Source organism: Taeniopygia guttata, chromosome 1, assembly GCF_048771995.1.
Source record: "Taeniopygia guttata chromosome 1, bTaeGut7.mat, whole genome shotgun sequence".
NCBI classification, from domain to species: Eukaryota; Metazoa; Chordata; class Aves; order Passeriformes; family Estrildidae; genus Taeniopygia; species Taeniopygia guttata.
The window spans coordinates 17,294,647-17,316,409 of NC_133024.1; the positions used below are offsets into that span (position 1 = coordinate 17,294,647).

Here is a 21,763-nt window from a genome sequence, read left to right on the forward strand (position 1 = left end):
AATTCTGCTTGACATTGAGACCTTGATTGTTTTCTTTCATTCAGAACCCAAGATAACTAAAGCTGAAAGAGATCAAGCTTATAAGGGAAACTGAAAAGGGAGACCTATAAGCAGCACTACACACAAAGTCTTTCTGGTTTTCTAAAGATACAAACTGCTCACCTCTGCCTTTACCAGGCTGGAAACCTGAATCCTACATATTTGCAAACTTCATACGCAAGTTTGAAATTAGTGTCTTCATGCACTAAACCTTTCTTAACAACTCAATAGAAGTCTCAGCCTGAAGTACAGAAGTAAGAACTAAGTAGTTTTGCTGTTATATGTTACAATTCAATAATCCATCTCATTCTCTGCATTGTCTCACACCATTTCAGAGCAAGCCATTTCAATACTAATCCCAGAGAATGTGAGAAAAATTAAATTATTCTTGATAGATTAGTGGTTGAAGGGGCTTGCTGTACGTTCAGACAAGTGCTTGGCACAAGGAAAGAGCTGTAAAAGGAAAGCAGAAAACTGGAAGTAGAAGGAAGGGCTTCATGGCTGAAGAACAAGGTGTTACCCACGATTTACCTAGACCCTGACATGAAGCAGTATTTTTTATTTTTCTGTGTCAATACAATGGCTTCTCTTTTTCAAGTCCATTTGACTTTTTTGGGACAACTTAAATTGTTACTGGGAGATCACACAACCCAGCACCTCTTTACCAGAGGCAATCATGCATTCCAGCCTATTAACTACCTACAAAATACCAAAACCACTGTGTGCCTCCAGCAGCAACATGAAATGATGGTTAAACCCTCCCTAACTTAGCTGGATCTAAACTCTTTGCTACTCTTAATAAGTAGGGAACATGCTTGACCAAAAAACTGATCAAGCCTGTGGTAAAAATACTTTGACTTACTGAATTTACTGCATAGGAATCAACTGAAAACAGCCAAAATAGCATTTAAAATCTGTCAGAGAAGGAAGGCCATCTATGGCTGCTCCAAAATACTGTGTGTTTTCCTGAAGAGACAACACTTTGATACAAAGTATTCTGAATTGATTTCGTACCATTACTTCGCACAAAAAATATTTTTAGTGTGACCAAGCACAGCTTGCTTGATGATTTCACTTCAGAAAAATTATTTCTTCATCTTAATATAGAATTTATTCTTAACATCAGTGAAAATCTGAGTTTTGTGACCAAGCTCCTTAAAGTTCATCTTCCTCCAAGATGACAGCTAATGGTTTTAGCTTGAAGATTTCATTTAGGCTGTAGCAAATATCTGCTATTTACAGCTTTCTAATCTGTTTTGTTGTCTTATCTTTGCTTGTAGTGTTAGCAGCTAGATCTCTGTTAGATCTGCAAGGACCTCAGTTCCAGACAAGGTGAGATGATTTATACTCTGCTGGAGACACTAAAAATCTTCCCTGGGGAAAAATAGACTGTAGGTTAATTTAACCTGGCTCCAATTTCTTCAAAAAATTGGACTACAGTATAGTCATGTCTTCACAAGCTTTGCTGCAGTTTCCATGAGTTATTAAGTATTACACGGAGTTCTTGTTGGGAACACAATTGTAAAGGCTCAGCATCTAAGAAGAATGATGTATCTGTTTGAGCTGCACAGACAGAACTGTTCTGAACTCTCTCCCAAAGATCCTCATGTTCTACATTCTGAATAAATTAAAGTACTGAGAGATGCCAAGATTATTTCCCTGAAAACCAGGTATCATACAGTACTCAAGCCCCTACTGGATTTCATCTTTGACATCTGATTTGTCATAACAAAAAGAGATACATCTTGCTTTGAACAGCAATTTCAAAAATGGATGATGCAAAACTCAATCAGCTGGGCAAGAGCAAGGTCAACATGTTATTACAGCAAAAGGCAGTTTTAAATACAGTATTGAAAACGCACTTCTTCCAAAACTGACCCCCCCAAACAAAAAGCATTAATCCATGGAGGTTACACCTGTAATTTCCTAGTAAGAAATAAGGAGATGAAGTTTTTGGGCAGAAATCAGCAAAGATGTATTCAATTCCCACTGAGCTCACACAAGCTCTACCTTTTTGATTCAGCTTCATCTTTCCTATGGGGAGAGTCCTGTCCATCTTTTCCTGGACAGACTGGATGAAAAATGTCAGCAGCTATTACCAACACATTGCACTGTAAAAGGATGTCATAATCATAATCCCAATGGTTTTGAGAAATTACCCCTCCTACAGTCCAGTAGTTAAGGAAAAATATTAATACCAAAGTAAACATTATCTTATCTAACTTCCATTAGTTTCTCAAGACAACAAAAGCTTTTTGATTTCCTGGAATCTGAACACAGATATCCAAGGCAGCTCCTGAATTTAATATAAATGTTAGTTAGACAGATTAATAATTTGATCTCTATCAAATCCTTGCTAGGATGCTTTGTTTATGTAGTTAAAGCAACACACATTTTATCAAGGAATGCAGATGTTCATTTGGGTACAGAAATTATACAGGCTCAACAGAAGGATTATATTCCTTAGCCATCTTTCAGTCCTCAGAATGATGAAATTTGTTGGCAACACTCTAGAAAACACTTCTTAGCCCTAAAAACAAGATAATTGAATGTGTATGAGGACATCTTCAATGTTTTCTAGAGAACCACATCAAGGTGATACACCTCTGTTCATGACATCCAAGTTTCCATAATTAACAGCACATTTCCAGCACCACATAATCTCTTTTTAGGCACACCGGTGACACGTTACAGTTTTGCCAATAATAAATGCTACATTTCTAGGTAAGCTATGTAAAGGTTCACTTTTCTGTTACTTGGAAACCGCAAATATTGAGTTATGAGCTATTAGGCTACCCTGTCTATGACTGTGTGTACAAGGGCAAACAGGCACAACAAAAGCACCAGGAACATTTAAAAATAATTTTTATCTGTATTTTTAAGTTAGGTGATTTTCATTTTGGCAATAAGCATGTATTTTCTGCTCAGCTGCTTCCCCAGAAATAAAGTATTTACCATATACAATACATGTCCCCATTTTGGAGCTGTGGGACTAGGAAGGATTCACAAAGCTGTAAGGCTAAGGTAGTCTTCCCTTCTTTTTCAGTGTTGCAGATGATCTCAATTCCACTCTTGCAATCAGTCCTCAACAAGTGCTATACAATTAAAATAAAATCGATTTAGATCAATTTGCTGACATGAAATCAAAACCAATCAGAACTTGCTCTACTAAAAACTTCAGGAATTGCTATTAACACAGGATGTCTTTGGAATGGCTTTTGTGTACATCTATAAGTAAAGAATTTGGAGGTATTTCAAGCTCTTTCATATTTCTTAGAGTAGTGACCAGCAGAATAATTGTATGAGAAATTAAAATTGAACACAAAAGCACTTTTTTGTTTATTCTTGCCACTTTCTGGTGGCTTGCTCTTAAAACAAGGTTAAGAAAAGCACTGTTATCTACTAAGTGCTATCAGTGATAAAATAGGGCCACAATTAGCTCAAGTGTCATTTTACATATTGGGGCATCATTAAAAACTTTAACAAAGCTATATAATGCATGATTAACATCAATTAGGCTCAAGTGCTTTTACTAAAATCGTCAATAGCAAAATAGTCAATACACTGAAATTACAAAATATTTAGGAACTATATCTACAAGAATACTTGATCAAAAAACTGCATGTAGGTCAACAAGATTTGTATGCACTTCACATGCAACTTTTCCAAGCTTAAGCCAGCACTAAGTTGAGCAACATCAGTGGGGCTGCCTGATTTTGACATTTGGTTCCACAAAATCAGAGTTCCACATGCTCCTCTTGACAACTTGTACACAGCAAGTATAAAGCACCACTTCATTTTAAAAAAGAAATGTATACTGACAAACAATACCTCCTGGAATAGCTGATCTTCTAATGGTGACATATAAAGACAGGTGAAAAGAGCTTGATGGAAATACAGATCTTTACTGATATCTGGATGATTTATGCAAGATTTGATAAGAGCCATTGCCTCAGGGATGCGTTCACAGGCAATAAGGTATCTGGCACGGAGTTCAAAGAACAGTGGATTTTCAGAGCTTAAATATTTGTTAACTGCACAGAAAAGAAAGATTTAAAGGCAATTAGAATATGAAGTCCAAACAACAAATATATCTAAATGTAATGTTGTTTTTAATAGCAAATAATATCAAGAAAAAATAAAGGCTCTGCTAAAAAAGTCTGTCAAATATTAAATTAAATACCATAAGAAATCTGTCCTTCTGCTTGGAAACAAAGTGTTATTTTTCTTAAACCAGTAATCTAATTCAGTATTTTGTTTCTAACAAGTTAACACAAGGTGCTGCAAAGGATTGGTAAAATTTATATTATATAGAAGCAGATACGAACATTTTAAAGAAAGAAAATTCCCTCCTTTCTCAGCAGTAGAATCCATGTGACTGTCAGAAGCATAAGATTGAAGCTATAATTATAAATATTTTTAAAAACCTCAAGAGACTCATTATCCATTAAAATGTAAGACCTCAAAGTGGTGAAAAAAGTTAACTACAATTCACATGCTAGTGCCTTAAGAAGCTTTGAATGCCTTGATTTCGCTTGCTTGGAAAATATATCTTCCTCTGAAAGTTCTACTAGGTACAATTCCTATATAAATACCTTTAAATTCTGGCTCCTAATTTCTGGAAATCTGTTTTTCAGCTCTCAAAACTAATATTAACAATAATATTTGAAGAAAATAATTTCAAGTGAGATACTGAAAATACTCAACATTGAAGTAACTAGAAATTTCGAAAAACCTAGAAGACATGCCTTGCATCTTTATTATGAAAGATCATACAGATTGTAGTATCTCTGTGGATTAAAAGTTAAAATATCACCAGCTACAAGGCTACAACTTTAGTGTTTCATGTTTTAAAGAAAGAAAATGAGATTATCAATTTTAAAGTCAGTGATGGTTGATAGTTCATCCCTTAGAATGAATCTGTATTAATTACAAGCAACTTAAAGTGATACTTAAGAAATGGTTACTAAAATCCACAAGCAGAACAAAGAATTTTTTTCCCAAAATGAAGAGATTACTTGTACAATAAACTTTCAATTAAAGGGTTTTTTTTTTAAGGACTGAAATAATGCCTTACCCTCAAACCCACGATTTCTCTAACATCTTTATTTTTATGCAAGCTAGCAGTGTTCCATGCTAATGAACATTTAAGCAGTGTAATTCAAGGTGTCAGGTTTCAATTTGATTTGTTAACAGATGCACTGTAAGAAAGAAATAGCTCATTCCCATTATCCATTAGCACTTTTGAGAACAAGCTCAGAAACAAGAGGACTAAAAGGCAAGCCAGTGTCCAATGGTAATGAACTGCAAGAAAAAGTCATTATATGGAAAAGTCCTTAGAGCCAAGTAAAGGTCTCTGCTTTTCTGAATTACCACCCTTAGGATAATAAACCACATCCTCTGGTTTGTATGCAAGCATTACTGAAAGATAAGGCTGGAAATACTCAGCTTTGGTAAGTGTTACTGGTAAGGAAATCTGCCCATCTAACAAGTGTCTGTAACATCCTTTTCCCTTAAAGGAGGGAGAACTGCACAGCACAACTCACCCTGTTCTACCATTCCCATCTGGTGTGGGGAACTCTCAGGTGCCTTCTGCTCCAGAAATGAGAGTCTGACAGCCTCCTCTCCCAGGGAAGGGCATCCCCACACCCTACACCACTGCCAGCAGGAGCTTTTCAAGGATGGGGGTTCCTACAGCCTCCTTTGCAAAGTTACACTGATGCTGCTGGCAGGGCAGTGCTCCCTCCCTGTCCTGGAACATCCTATTTTCCCAGAGCAGCACACAGAGCTCTCCTAACCCCCCAAACAAGAGACAACTGCCAGCTACAGGAGTGTTTGACCAAGCCTGAGAGACACTAAGAAACAACATTTATTCTTACCCAGGCAGTGATGCTATGCTTTAGAGCAACAGATATCAACCTCAGAAACTCATTAACTGCTCCATCTGACTGCACTCTGTCATGTTCTCTTCTAGATGCCCACCTTATTCTCCCTAGTCCATTACAAGTTGATTGTTCCTATATTTCAACCCTACTATTTTTCTTTCAACTCAATGACTGCTTTGTTTCCAGCCGTCTCCTAAGAGATTGTGACATCTGAAAATTTACTACAACTCCTGTAAAGACAGGCACAGAGAGGTTTGTCTTGGTCTAAGCTTGTCCATGGAGTTATTGAATCCAGGACAGGATTATGTAGTTCACACAAACTGATTTTTGCAAGGAATGGTTGGCAATTCAGCAATCATAGGCGGTTTTTCCTATTTAAATAACCCCTGAGGGAGCTACATGACCAAGTCTCAAAATACACACTAAACACTGCTAGCCTATAAAGCAGCACAGGATGTTTGCTTTGTATAAGACTTCACAAGAATCAAATTTTAGAGGAAGCGAGAGGAAGAAACAACAGGCTTTCAAAATATAAATTATCTAAAATAAAATGTTTGTCAGCACAGATGAGAGGTGTCAAGGGTGTGTGTGAAGATACCAAGGTAAAAGGAGAGAAAATCTCTCAGCAGAGGGGAAGGAGATGCAGCCTGAAACAAAAGGGAACTAAGTGCTCATCTAGTGACAACGGGTCTCATTCTTGCTCTGCCAGGTTAAAAACAAACATCCTCAAACTATTACCCATCACAGAGGACTCATGATGACCAAGAGAATCATTACAGCAAAGGACTAAACTAATTCTTTGCTGGAGAGAGGGAGATCAAGACTTAATTCCCCATCATAATCACCAAAATCATGCAATGCAGAACAAAACAAGGTTCATCTTGGTTTTCACTTTATTTCTGTAGGTATTTGCCCATAACTTTGAGATATCTAATAAAAATCATGGGTAAATCTGATGCTCAAGCAGTTGTTTCACAAAAGAGACAGAACAACAAAGGCATAATGATGTTAATTTGCTATCAAAACCCTTGTTCTGGTTAAGGAAGCAGCTCACTGTGCTGTCCTGACTTTGATGCTCTTCCTTTCTCTCAATGAACACACTGTCACAAACACAGTGATGAGTTTCTATCAGGCACTACATCCTAATAACTAGAGAAAAGCTGGCATTTCCCATTACTATCAAACTAAAAACAACTTTTAAGAGCTCCCCTGTGAACACTGCTGCTTAACATGTTAGTAAAGACTTTACTGTAGCTTGGGTTATTTCTCCTCTTAGGGACTTTCATTAACATTCCAGTGATTTTGTTCCCATGCACTGCACCTTTCCCAGCTCCAGGAATTACATATCCATAAAAAGAAAGCAGCTGTCACATATAGCCATGGGCATCATTGGAAACAGAACCAAGAAAAGCCACAACTATTTACAACTGAAGAGAAAAATTAAATGAGTCAGTGTGCCAGGAGACAAATAGACATCAGATCCTCTCCAAACATGTTATTTCTGGAGTCTAACTGAAGTCAAGTTGGTCTCCATGCTTTAAATGTACACTTAGATTTGGGAAATCCACCCTATGAATTTTATCAACTACTCCATAGTTGCCTGTGTCTGACCAATATGATCTCTACATTGTAAGAGCAGACTTAAATTAGCAAAGAAATTCAGCTTTCTTTAAAACAAAAAAGGAAACTATTTTACTACAGAAAGAATAGTTAAAACACTGTGCAATGCCAGCAGATAACACCTGACCCTATATATTTTACAAAAGCATAACTGAACACATTTTCCATTACTCTAGAAAATTACTGTGATAAATGAAGTACCTAATTCCTGTGACACAGGCTTTGCTTTAAGAATTGCTTGTAATACTGGATCCTCCCATGGTCCACCATCTCGAATGATTCGAGTCACTAGTTCCAGGTTCAAATTCCTGTATTTATTTAGAAGGTTCTGACATTCCTAAGAGTAAAAAGAGAAACAATTAGAAAGAATGAAAAGATGTTGTCTAAAAACAGTTAGAAAGATACAAACCAAGTAACAAAGATACAAACTGAGAAACCCATGTATGGCTGAGTATTTTCTCACTCAATAATTTGAGCTAAAAAGTCTTTCATTGATTATACAGAAAGTCCTAAAGCAACAACTGATACTATCTACAAATAGCAGTACAGAACTGTTGAAGGTCAAATTCATGGCTTCTACAGCCCTCAGAAAGAGCCTTCCATTTGTATAACAAAGCAAAGCTAACTTGGATTGGAGGTATTACTGGCACACACTGAGACAAGCCTTCACCTCATGGCAGCCTGCACAGATTTAGACATGTTGAGCTGGATTTGTGATTTCTGAGGGAAAAACTGAATTAAGCCATGACTCACCAGCCCTCAAGCAACCATTTTTCTCCAGATCTCTACATAACAGGAATTATGCTTGCCTGTAATATCATGGAATGCTTTAGCCAGCCATGATTTTCACATGTCAAGCTCCCTTTAATCCCCATGCATTATTTGCTGTAAAAGTGTCAACACCACCATTAATCAACATTTTAGTAATGAGAGTGTTCTCTAGAATGGCTTCCATCCACATATTACACAACTGATCCAGAAACAGTGTTGGCACATTAATTTGGAGAAGCAGTAACAGACAGGTATCAACATAAAAACAGCAAAGGAAGAGCTTTTACTCAAACTGCAGTTCCATAAGCAGTATTAACAGAGACACAATCCAGGCTTTCAGCCTTTCTTTCCCTACAAAGTTTCCTTTCATGGTGGTACAACTCTAAAAATCCCTTTGGGTATAAAAAAAACTCCAAACAAACCAAACCCCACACTTATCTGGCAAAACAAGTTTTAAATTCAAGGTCATTTATCTTTATGTAGCTGTACATAGACATAGAAAACTCTGTCCCAATCTATCTAAGTATAGAACAATTTAAACTATCCATTTTTATGCTGGCCTGAAGTCTTCACTGAGATGAAGCTTCAATTTCAAATTTAGTGTTTAAAAGCAGAGGGGAAACATGAGATATCATGTCATTAACTGAATGACATGCAGCTCTAAAAACACAAACAAGCGGAGTTTCTTTCACTATAACGGCACATTTCCTCCACGTCATATTCACAAAAACTACCTTTATATCTACTAAAATAATGTTAAAAGTTTATATGAAAGTAGGCAACACTACCTGGATTGAACCTAAAATATCTTTCAAAGGATCTTCATAGAACTCATCCTTTCCAAAGAACAGCAGCAATTCAAAAAAACTCCTAAAAAACAGAAGTAGTGACAAGTCAAACTAAACACATTCAAAAAACGAAGCTACTCTAAGTTTCTTACTTTTAGCAGCACTCAAACTAAAATTAGAAATTCTGTGAATTCTAGACTTGTGCCATGTGGAGTCACTCAAAGGTTTTTGGTGGCACTTTCTACAAACACACTTTATTTAATTTCAGCCTGTCATGCCATAACTGAATACTCTCTATTAAGATTTTGGTTTAAAGGTAATAATTATTTTATCTTTTCAAAAAAAGCTTTTTTAGATTATTTAGCAAAGGACAGCTCTTGTACAAATATGCAAACAAAACTACGTTCACCTTCTGTGTGGCACTCAAATTCATACAACTTGAATTTTACCACCACCAAGTTTTTAAGCTGATCAGGTCTCTGTCCAGCAAGATGAATTCACACGTCTTACCCCAAAAAGAGGTGGCAGAAATGGGCAAAAGAAACCATGTGGCCTCCATGGTTTTTATAATCTTAAAATACTGGTCTAGCATTTTATTTCTTTTAAATCCTGTTACAGAATCAGAGAGGTTGGTAAAAAGCAGCTTTCCAGATCTCCTTTCAATTCAGGTTTTTGTTTATAAAAGCTTCCTTCCAGATAATGCAGTTGAGTGAATCCAATCAAAAACTTGGCAATCGTGGATGTGCAGTGCAACTGTTACTGTTCTGCCTGAAGATTCTGAGAAATTTCCTTTCTGCTTGGAAAAAGTACCAGGCAGGCACTACACTAATGAGCTGCAATTGCTGATTGAGAAAGTCAAGAGCAGCAGACAAGAACTGAGCAACTCTCCGAGGGACAGACAGGACTTCAAAAAATATTGTGCAAATTAAAGGCATTTTTTTTCTCCTCAGTACCATTTTCAGGAATACAGTGCATGAAAAAAAGTCTTAATGCTCACAGACAAAATGAAGTTTTCCATAGGAACAATGGAAAAGTACCATAAAATTAGATTTCCAATAGATTATGCTGAAGTAATTTATTTTTTCTAACCAATGATTAGCTATGCCAAAAACAGGCTTAGAGAAATAGATACAAACTTATTATGCTCAGTGACAGAATTTCTCTCAAGGCTAAGTCTGTGAATCTCAATTCAAATATGCAATGAAAAAACAATCCCTACCCAAATAAGTACATGGTTCTAAAAAGACATTAGCTCATTTCATGTTAAACAAAATTCTGCAGCATATTTGACTCTCAGGAAAGGTCAGCCATGAGTCACATCATGATCTGGCAAGCAACCAAACTGGAACTTAAATAATAAGACAAAACTAGTTAGAGTAAATGATGCATGCCTGCATTTAAATTTGCTTTGACTGATTTAAAACGAAGAGAATCTTGCAAAAAAAAAAAATCTGAAATCAGTAGTGGATAAGTCTAAACTACAATTTTCTGCTTTATCAATGCACTTACTCGCTGCCTACATAAAAGAAGCCATCAAAATATTGTTATTTCCTCATCACCAGTCCCAGTTAAAATTACTACAGTCAGTTCCAACTTTGTTTATTTCAAAACTGTTTGCAGCACTGCATATCCACATTTATATCCATCCAGATTGATCACATCACTGCTTTGAAATCAGAAGATTGCCTAAAACCACAAGTGTGGCACCATTATAGAACCCCCAGATATTAATGCAGATGCTGCTTCATTTGATATGAATAGCAAGGTTATTAAGTATAGGAAATAAACCAGGTGCTCCTGTTAACAGTTTATTGTCTGGTTACCAAGGAAATCTCACTCAAAGATGACAATACAGTCAGGCAGAGTTTTGCTCTCCAAGAACTAAGACCTAATATACGGTGAATTTTCAAGAGATTCAAGCAAGGTTGCCCAGGTAACTGCAGCCCTGGGATCCCTTTATATTACATCACATGCAAAACTGTGCCAGCCAGACAGAAGAATAAATAATGGGACATCCTAGAATGGAAGCAAATCTCATGGAGTAAACCCAGTCTCAAAAATCAAAATAGACAAGGGTGACAGGAACTCAGTGACCAATTTACTTCTCGATTATCAGAATGTATCCATCCAAAACAATACCCGAATTTCCAGCTTTTTACCTCCCAAGCTTTGCTATTTACAAGTACATATAAGCGTGGTTTGAACTTTGTAGGTTTTTTCCTTAAAAAATTGTAGGTTTTTTTCCTTAAAAAATTGTGGTCATATTATGCCAAAAAATTTATGGCATAATATGATAGCCCTCTGTCAAACTGTTTCACACACACAAAACAGGAAGTGTCCACAGTGAAGCTCCACCAGCACTTCAAGACAGCATTTCTTTTTCCTTATGTACTTATTACCCTGACACTTCCCACCTTCATGTGGGAAAATGACCAATGCATCAAGAGATTTGAAATTAGAGCAACATTGATACACTGGACAACATTGAACAACATTCCTGGAATTCTTGAAGCTGAACGTGACTCTGGGACAGTTAACTGCACGACAAGTAATTTCCACAAGCATTTTGATGACTCAAACATAAAAATCCATACAATTTTAAGTAATTGACTTCTTTCTTAAGAAATTTATCTTAGGAAGTACTTAGCTTATTGCATCACTAAAAGTACAGAAGTAAAAATTTGAGATAAATTATTTTAAATGATCTACTGGCAAAGGCTGGTGTTCAAATACTCCAAAATAAGGTTATGATGATCTCTTATTTCTTACATTATTCATTTTGCCAGACATCAGTTATGACAAAACACTGTCATAGCCAACCTGAATATTAAACAAGGACATAAAAAAGACGAAACCAAATTCTAGTCAGCAATTCTTGATTCTGTGTAGCTACGCCACCTGTAAAAGCCCTCTGGGGAGCTCTGAGGATCTGAAATCCTTTTGCTATGCTATTGTAAAGGAAGGAATAACAAAAAAGAAGAAGTACTCACAAAGCAAGGCTACTCAGTACATACTGCACGTGCTCACATTCGGCTGGGAAGGACACACAGGCAGACGTGAAGCAGCACAGCGCCGTCTGCAGCACCTGCAGCTGAGGCAGAGGGACCTGCCACCTCCCAGCATAGTCTTCAACAACCTAGGCAAAACCATGGAAATACAGATTATTATGCAAAACATTCCCCTTGGTCAGAAAGAAGCAGTTAACGCTATACCTGCTTTAGCTCCTTGTATTCCCCCTCAGGAGCAGAGTTTGTAACCTAAAAAATGTGACTGTTTTCTGGTTTATGACTTATATCATTAAAGGAATACCACAAGGGACCTTCAGCTATTCTTTTCAGAGGATAAGACAGGAAATACCACCTTCTTATGCGGTGCCACAGTAGATACTTGCTCTTTGCATTTAAATACAAGCTTTTGTTTTGCAAGGGGATGCAAATTAGAGTCTGTAACAACATCCAAACGTTCTAGTCTAAAAGCTTTCCAAGATGGGAAAGAGTAACCTGCACTCTTCCAGCCTTTATGTCAGAGTCACAAACATTCCAGCCACTCTTCCTTATCTGATCAAATGAGTAATTTTGGCTTTATTTAGACCTAGGATGGATCTAAGGCAACAGCAGCTGAGACGGATCCATACTTGTATGTAGAGTCTAAGTTTTCCAAACTTATTTTTGTAATTTGTTTGAAAAACTATTAGCTTAGTGCAGCAAATATCTAAGTCAACTGAAGAATTATCAGACTTGTAGATAAATACTCTTCCTCTTAAGGAAACTAAACATTTTTTAAGATAGTTCTGCCTCACAGATCTATTAAGACTTCCCTGAAATAGTTTAGCCAAGTCCCTTTTATAGAAAACCACAAAAGCCTTAGAAAAACAAAGCAGACAGAAAGAAAAAAACATCCTTTAGAGGTGTGAGCCTCCAAAAGGTCAAACAAAGGTGGAAATAAAGCATCACTTCCCACCAGGATGTTTCACAATGCTTGCACCTGATGGGCAAAGTATAGGTATATTCATAAATTATTGCAGGCAATAAAATAACATTTTGTGTCCTACTGTACAGCCCTCACTGCACCTCCAGCACTTATCTGAAGTAATGTAAGCTCAATTAGGAACTAATGGGCAGGGAACAGCCTCTCCCCAGAAAAAGCCATCAGTCCCAGCCTGCACCAGCTCCTCTCCCTCAGAAATACCAGAGCCAGCAGAGAAAGGAACACAGCAGTGACACCACCTTGAGTTGGTCTGCAACTCAAATGTACCAAAACACATTCACAGTAACAGTCCCTCCATCCCAAACTGCTCAGGAAAAATACCAATAGCAAATTTTTCATGAATGTAGATAACCTGTAATCATGAATTCATCAGCCACAGTAAAAAAGAAATCTAACTGGTGAATTCTCAGAAGACTTGCAATAATTAGGAAAAGATGGAAGTGTGGGGAGTGTGTGGACAAAAAGTTAAACTAAGTATAAAATAATAAATTCCAAATCACACTTCACACACATTCTATACCAAAGGAGGGGTAGGGAATAATGTATACTTCAATGTCTGTTTTTAAGTAATCTTATGGAATAACTTTTTCTGTAATAGAAACCAAGATCTTTTTTTGTACAAAATACTCAAGACGCCATGCTTTGAAACAGGACTGCAAAGCAAAACACAAATAAAAGTTTATCAACACATTTTGAACAGGCACACCAATTTCAACACAATGAAGAACATAACATTGTCAAAGCACAGCGGTCTTGTTCAATACACAGGAAAGAAAATCCGAAGGGAAGCAACCCTTTCTATGTGAATTTCTGCAACAGGTACTTTCAAAGTCTCTGTTAGGGTGCAATTTTTAATATCCTAAAAGCATCATCCCCCAGTCTGTCTGTACCTACCATTGCTAATAACCACGAAGGGATGGGGCCTTTTTGTTTTCCCTCTCTCATTCAGAGCAGATCAAGGCTAAGGCTGAAGCATCTTCCTGACACCAAACCCCCCCATTCAGTTCCACCTTTCTCCCACGCCAATACACTGCTTCCCTTCCTTTAATAGGTTTTAATAACTCGGAGGAAAATCCAAGACTCAGATGTGTCAAATTAAAAAAAAATCAAAATTAGACTTAACAACAATTTCTGAGCACACAGCTAAGGCAGCTTACCCCAAAAATAACAAGGCAGTAATTAAAAACCTGGACTACAGCAGTGAAACAATAGCTTTTCTTGGAATATTATGTTTAACTGTTTAATTATACACATATATTTTAAATGATTATATATGCACATATGAAGTTATGTTATAACTGATTAATTCTATACATATATTTTAACTGATTAAATATGCACATATAAAGTTATTTTGCTGTATTTCAAAGACTTTAGATAAACAGCATTGCAAATAATTAGATTTGCAAATGCACAGGACACAAATCCCAAATGTTTTATTGCAGTGCTAGGATGGAAGTTGCTACAGCTTTTCCTATTCCTCCACACAACAACAACAACAAAAAAACCCCACCAAAAAAAAAAAAAAACCAAACAAAAAAACCCCACCAATTTTAAAAGTTTATCATTACTAGGATTTCAAACAAGGTTCCTCCCATAGCTTCTTGTGAGATTTAACAGTAAAGTCACTACAGGATTAAGCTCACAACAATTTTGAGAGTTTTTCCCTTTATAGTTTTCAGACATAGAAAGCTTCTTGGCAAATACAGTGGCTGTCATTCATTAAAATAAACATATGTAAGGGCTGTCACATGAGAGGACAAACACGAAAAGGACAAGCTTCGAAAAACCAAAATTGCCTGAAAATTCAAATTCATAATTAAAAGTAACCACCACAGTTGCCTGATCAGCAGAAATACTAGAGCAGCTCAGATACCAAAGTTCAGCTCTAGAACTTGAGTAATACTACATTTACTCTTGCTGGAAACATCATAAAAAACAATCACAGCTTTTTAACTATCTTTTGAAGCTGTTCAGTGGATGAAGAGCATTTTGTTTTGTTTCCAAATACAAACAAGCCAACCATGTCCTTACAAATAAGGATTTTACTATTCAAATAGCGAGTAGGAAAAGCCTTATGATTTTTGGGTAATACGAAATACTACTTTACATGTAAAAGTTGAAAATGGCTTTATACTAAAATATGTAAGCAATGGCTTTACTGAAATTCACAAGTGAATATTACATAAGGAGTAACCAAACATAATCAGACTTCTGGCAAAAAGAAAACTAATCACCCAGCAACAGCATGACACATCCATGAGACAAGTTTCTACCCTTAAAGCTAAATGCTTTCCCCCTACTCTTAATGACCAAAATCTCATCCATCTCCTCAGCCTGCTTAAGCCAAGAACAATACCCAAGATTGGGTACCATATGCCCTTTACATTTAGCCAGCCAAAAAGTCATGTGTGTTTATAGTCTGTCACTTGCACAACAGTGAAAACTATACATCAATTCTAGAAAAGCAGTTTGGGCTGATTGGAGTAGTGATTTATGGTTGATATATATATATATTGAAAAGTAGAAATATTCCTACTCATCTTTTCATTAGCACCTCACCCCCCCAAATGAAAGTCAACTAACTAAAGGAATTGTTTTGCTCACATATGAACAAGAACTGCCAATCTTGGGAACACACAAATGCTCACATCCACATCACTGGTAACCAGTAAAATACAATTTATTAGGTGTATCAGTGGAAAAGCACAATTACTACTTCTCATCTAAACAAAAGGACAGAACTTTTGGATTTTTGCATTACCTCCTGCACTAAATGTGTCTTCTCTAATTGAAGAAGCCCATGGAGCAAAGCCATCAGACAGAAGCATTACTCAATGGAGATCCTCCCCTTAGGTATAAAAAACTGCAACTCCTTTCTAAGTTATAATCCTGATGCATTTTTCCAAGGAAAAATAACAAGCATACAAAAGCTATATTTAACGAAAAGGCATTAAAACCTGGAGAAGCTTTTTCCATACAAAAGCAATAGTTCATGAAAAGGCATTAAAACTTGGAGAAGCAGCAATACCAAGAAGTTTGAAAGTGTAGAAGAGGAAAGTTTTAGAAAAGTAAGAAGATATTACAAAGATCAAGAAAAGCCTACAATGTATTGCACAAATGTTTCTTTTGGAAAATAGTAACTCCTTAATCCTACTTGTAAAACAGAGAGATCATTTCCCAGGATAAAGCTTAAAGGACAGTAGGCACAAAAGCTGATGAGAACTACACAGAGTATGTGAATAAGAAAAGATTTTATGATGTTAATGACAAAAGCACTGAAGACTGGTATTGTAAATGCAGGCAAACCCAATGGGAAGAAATGACTATGTCTGACTCAATTCAGAAGTCTGAATGATTTCTTTATTACAACTATGCTAAAATACATTAATATACTGTATAAAAAGGAAGAAACTAAAACTACATACTACTTTCTCTAACACAACTCCTGACCCTCTCTCGAGGGTTGGACTGGATTGGCCATCGGGCTCAAATAATCCTCACCAGAATCCAACCAAGCAATCACTCCAGGTAAACAATTCTCCAAACACATTCCACATAGAAAAAACAAGGAGCAGAAATAGAAATTGTTTTCTCTTTCATTTCTCTCTGTGCACCTCTATGAAAAATCCTGAGATGGAGAGAAATATGCTTGCCAGAGACTGGGAACCTGGAGGAGTCGATCTTCAGATAAAGAGGTTGTTAATCAACTGCTATTGTGAATTCTCCTGAACTGACTAAGGAGTCAAGTGCACTTCACCCACCAGAGCCCACTTCTGCAGGACAGACCCTTATCAGTTTTCCCATCAAGTGTCAGAGTGACATCACCCAACCCAGGCCAAAGACACCCTTCTGCGCACACAGGTAAATCCTCACCACAACTGGAAGCTCACCTTGGCATCGAAAACCACATGGCCTTGCCACATCTGTTTCATAAGGATTTCCTTTAAGACATGAATTCATTTGAAACTCAAGAAACATAATACTAAACTACCAATAAATAAACTGAACACACTGATTTCCACCAGTCCCACATGTAAAAAACACCATGACAGGTTAATTTTTAAATTTAAATAGTTTCAAGCAGTCATGGTACTCTTTGAAATTTAGTTACTGGAATGTATGATAGGCCCATTGCAAGCTTTCACGTAACAAGCAGGATCAACATTCAAAATCATGAAAAAGTAAAATATTACTTACAATGGTGCTCTTAAAATTTGAGCCATTAACAAGGATAAAGCATATTTGTTCAGAAAGGTACAAAAACCCCAAAACATCAACACCACAAATTATTACACAAGCAAACAGGTGATGAAAAATTACAGATTGTGCCTTTTCAGAGAAATAAGCTTCAAGGATATTGAAGAAATCATTTTTCACTAGTAGCATTCATGTGAGCAAGACTTGTGTAGATGAGCCTTAAAATGGTGTATGTAGATCAAATATGGATCCTAAAGGTCCAAAATTTGATAAAATAAAAATCTGGCATAACCTAAAGGTTTGGGGATGTTTTCTTTGCACTTTTTTTCTTTTTTAATATAAAAACAATTTAACCACTATTGATCTGAAGTCCAGAGTAGGAAACAAAAGCAAATACTTTCAAATTTAGGCACAAGAAGTGTGAAACTACATTAACCCCAAAGTCAGAAGAACAAACATCTAAAGTTGTGTATTTTTTTACTTCCATCACCACAAAGCAAGAGGAACAACAGTTGAGTCACACACCCCTCCCTGCCTTTTTTTGCCTGCTAAAATAAATCCAGGAAGCACTATCTTCTCTGGTGTGTTACTATATTTTACTACTTAACTTTTTTATAAGCCCAAGAATTGTTTTTCCACCAATTAATGTAAGCAAAGGAGGTAATCTTTCTTTCAGGAGTGGGATCATGCTGGAAGGCTGTAAGCTGATGCCACAGGAAGAACAGATCAAGGAGTGTTTACCCCTCACAGCATCACCTTGTTACTTGAGATGAACTCACCTGGTGTGTTTATTCCAGTCAGTATCAACAACATAAAATAACATCTAGTACAGTTATGCAGCCCTGAGGACAACTACAGAAATGCTGCAAGAAACTTGTAATATTTGGATAGTATTTAAAGTTATGAGAAAATATTGCAAAAAAAAAAAAAATTTCTTTCTCTAGTTAATAAAACTCTACCCACTTCCAGTGCAATGAAGGAAGCTACATCCATTTTCCAGCTCGCCATTAAAGTTTGTTTTTAAGGCAAATAAAATTGAAAATTCGTCCTTCCAGTTACAAAAGTATTCCCTTTAACCCTCATACCAAAAAAGTCACCATCTATGCTGTTTTCACTGCCCTTCACCATCTGTATTTCTGTCTCACAAGAACCTCTCAATGGCTGAGAAACCTCATGAAAGAATTTCAAATTCTGCACACAAACACAAGCTGAAACTCCTGCAAAAGTTTAGGCTGAGGGAGTTTCTTCTAGGTACCACCTTTCAAATGTCTTTAACTTACAAAGTAGTTACAGATGCATTGTTCTTTTGCCTGCCAAAGCTGGGAACAGCAGATTTGCTTTTCCCAACATCCAAGTGAGCTTGGAACTCCACAAATAAGAAGAAAAGCCACATCAGCAAATTGAAGAAAGTAACACAGAAACAGCTGGTGAGATGCATAAGCTGGGCACTTGACTCATCTTCCAACTGTCTTTTTTTCCCTTCCTGCCATAGAAAGCTTGATTTCTGCTCTGTCCATGTCATCAATCTCAAATAACTTTCCAAAAAAGCATTTTATTCCATACTGCCTTGAAGGATTCAGGTGCAATGACTTTCTACAACCAGAAACACCTACAAGACACAGATCCCAAAACGATAAATTTGCTTCAAGATGCCACATTCCAGCTGCATCTTGTATCCCTAAATCGTGATTACCTAGAAATGTATGGAAAATGCTCTCATAATCCTGACACCTCATCTTTTTTAACTGGTACTTAATTGATCCAAAAGTCAAGTTGAGCTACAATACTACAGGCCTCAAGAGAACTGAATCTGGCTGTTTACAGCAGGTTTTTTTACCTTTCAAACATCACTTAAGGATAAAAGATGTGCACACCAATGTATTTCAAGCTCTAAGCCATTCCCTTAAAGACCAGTAGGTTTTTCTGTGTGCAGAAAACAGATCTACAAACTGCAAAAAGCTTCATTTACACCTTGCTTATTTTCTCCTGTACTTCTGACTGAGAGATGGCCACAGACTTCATCAGCTTAACTACAAGCAATCCAAACATTATTTTCAGGTGACAGCAAGCTCCAGCACCACGTCTGAAGCACAGCCAAGTGTTTTGATAGGTTGTTATTCTGAAAATAACAATGTTTCTTTTGGGGAGCCCAAATTCACAGCACCATCGCTAAGCAACTATTTCTACAACTGCTATCTACGTAGGACACAAAACAAGAAGCACAGGAGGCAAACTAGGACCTTCAGAAGGGCCAAACGAGTATGAAGACAAGCAAAACTGTGTTAGCAGTGCAAAGTGGAGTGAGGTGGGAAGGCTCAGTCTGCACAGCAGCCAAACATGTCCTTCAGGAGATCTGGATAGAAAAATACAGATATATATTACATGTATAATTACACAGTATCAATCCCAGGAGGAAAAATGAGCTCATGTGGAGCACACACAACTTCATTTGTTGTCAACCCATAAATGTCACAGAGCTACAGGCTTTTCAAACCAGTACAACCTTTATGATCTTGTGTTTGCATAGTTAAAGCAGCAGGAAAAAACCCATTGCTAAAAAACATGCTTAAACAAAACACTGATTACCTTGAGCACATGACTGCTGCTCACACCAGGCCAAATTTACACAAAACAAGTTAAAAAAAAAAAGAAACCCTGGGGACAAGCTGTTAATATATTAACTTACTCTCATCAAGATTATTTAAACTATGCATTGCTGAAAAGAAAGTTTAAGAGAAAAGGAGCAGAGCCCTTTACATACTCAGAACGTTGTCTGCTTTTCTGGAGGGTTCATCAGCTCAAAGTAGGGGAGAGGTTTTGGCAATCTCCCTACACAAAAAAATAAAATCTGCAGAAGTCAACATTAGATATATAACACATAAAACACATGTGATACAACTATTCCAAGGGAAAATTCTTCATCTGCTCTTGTCCTCTGCCATTTCCTACTAATTCATACCTTCCCCATGGTACATGAAGCTATCACCTTGTCTGCACTTAATCAGCACAATAAATTCAACATACAGTAAGGACAGAGACAACAAGTTAAGATAAAAACCCCAGGGTTGAGCAAAAGTAAATGTCTTTCCAACCAGCCAACATAATCAAACATAGCTGTCATTCCTTACAGTTGTAGAAAATGCCAAACTTCCAAAAACATTTGCTTTGTCTTTTACTGGCTCCACAATTTTTGAGAGATCATGAAACAGAAGAAAACATGAAAGGACCAACAGCCCCAGAAAGCAACCCATGGGCTTAGTGAGCAGAATGCCCCCTGAGATTATTGTAAGCATGTTTGACAGTAAATAATATTTCAAACAGGACGTTTCACTGAACGATGAAACAGGAACAAAGCGACAACTGGGCATCACAATTCTGTAGATGGCAGAAGACAATTGTAGTGGTGAGGTAAGTCAAAAAGTTGGTGAAATGAAGCAGTTCTATATAAAATAATCTCTGGGCTGTCTTTTAGGCAGCAGTAAGTGGTGTGGCCGGAATACACCAAAGGTAACTAATGTTCCCTCCACACCTGCTGATGAAAGCAGCCAGGAAAAGCAACCTGTTGGTGCTTGTCACTTTGCAAGGCACACCTAAAGGGCTTGTGAGGAGCACAAGAATTCCGGGCCCGCATCGAAAAAACGCTGCTTTTCAAGGGAAAAAACCCTAAAAATCCTGAAACACCGTGGTCTACTGCGGTCAGCGAGTCGAGAACTGTTCCTGAGGCCCTTCTTGCCCCCCTGCCTCCCTCCGCCACGCAGGCGAGGCCGCCCGGAATGGTTCTGCCCGCAGCACCGGGGGCACCACGCGTGTCCCGCAGCCGCCCCCGGCTCTCCCTGCCCGCTCCTGCTCCCGCCCCGGCCCCGGCCGGGACCCGCCTCTCCTTCCTTCCCTTCCCTTCCCACGGGGCCTCCCTGCCCGCCCGCCGGGCCGCGCTGCCCCGGGCCGCGCACCGTTCCCCGCGGCTCGGCCCGGCGGGCCCGGCCCGGCTCCCTCCGCCGCTGCCCCGGCGCTGCCCCCCGCGCCGCGGCGCTCACCTGGCAGAAGCGGCGGCAGTAGTACTGGCTGCGGAGCAGAGCGGGCAGCCCGGCCGGGAGCCCCGGCGCCGCCAGCGCCTCCAGCTCCTCGCTGAGCCGCTCCGACTCCTGGTCGCTCTCGTCTTCCGCCATGGCGGCCCCGCCGCCCCGCGCGTACCGAGCGCCCCCGCCCCGCCCCGCCGCGCCGGAAGAGCCACCCCCGCCGCGCCGCCGAGCGTCCGGCCACGCCCCCGCCGCGCCGCGCTCCCATTGGTCCACTCGCCCTGTCCATCAATGCGTCTCTCGCCTCTGGCTCCGCCCCTTCGCAGGAGCGCGCTGCGATTGGTGGAAAAGTCTCGTCGTTACTTCAGTCCCGCTTTTCCACTGGCTGCTCTCCCCGTCTGTCACGCCCCCCTCCGCAGCCGCCTGCCTGATACGCCGTCGGCTGAGCGCCACCGCC

The 21,763-nt window shown here is 38.4% G+C and overlaps 1 protein-coding gene across 1 annotated transcript in view; it reads right to left on the reverse strand.

Moving 5' to 3' along the window:
* Positions 1–21,516, reverse strand: part of ZNF654 (zinc finger protein 654) — a 30,261-nt gene extending 8,745 nt beyond the window's left edge. The window contains exons 1-6 of the mRNA XM_030263993.4: positions 21,325–21,516; positions 12,094–12,239; positions 9,104–9,185; positions 7,746–7,881; positions 3,871–4,073; positions 2,995–3,134 (exon numbers count right to left, since the gene is read on the reverse strand). Coding sequence (XP_030119853.4) covers positions 2,995–3,134; positions 3,871–4,073; positions 7,746–7,881; positions 9,104–9,185; positions 12,094–12,239; positions 21,325–21,456 — 839 coding nt within the window. The 5' untranslated portion in view covers positions 21,457–21,516. The remainder of the gene's footprint in view (positions 1–2,994; positions 3,135–3,870; positions 4,074–7,745; positions 7,882–9,103; positions 9,186–12,093; positions 12,240–21,324) is intronic.
* Between the last annotated feature and the right edge of the window lie 247 nt (positions 21,517–21,763).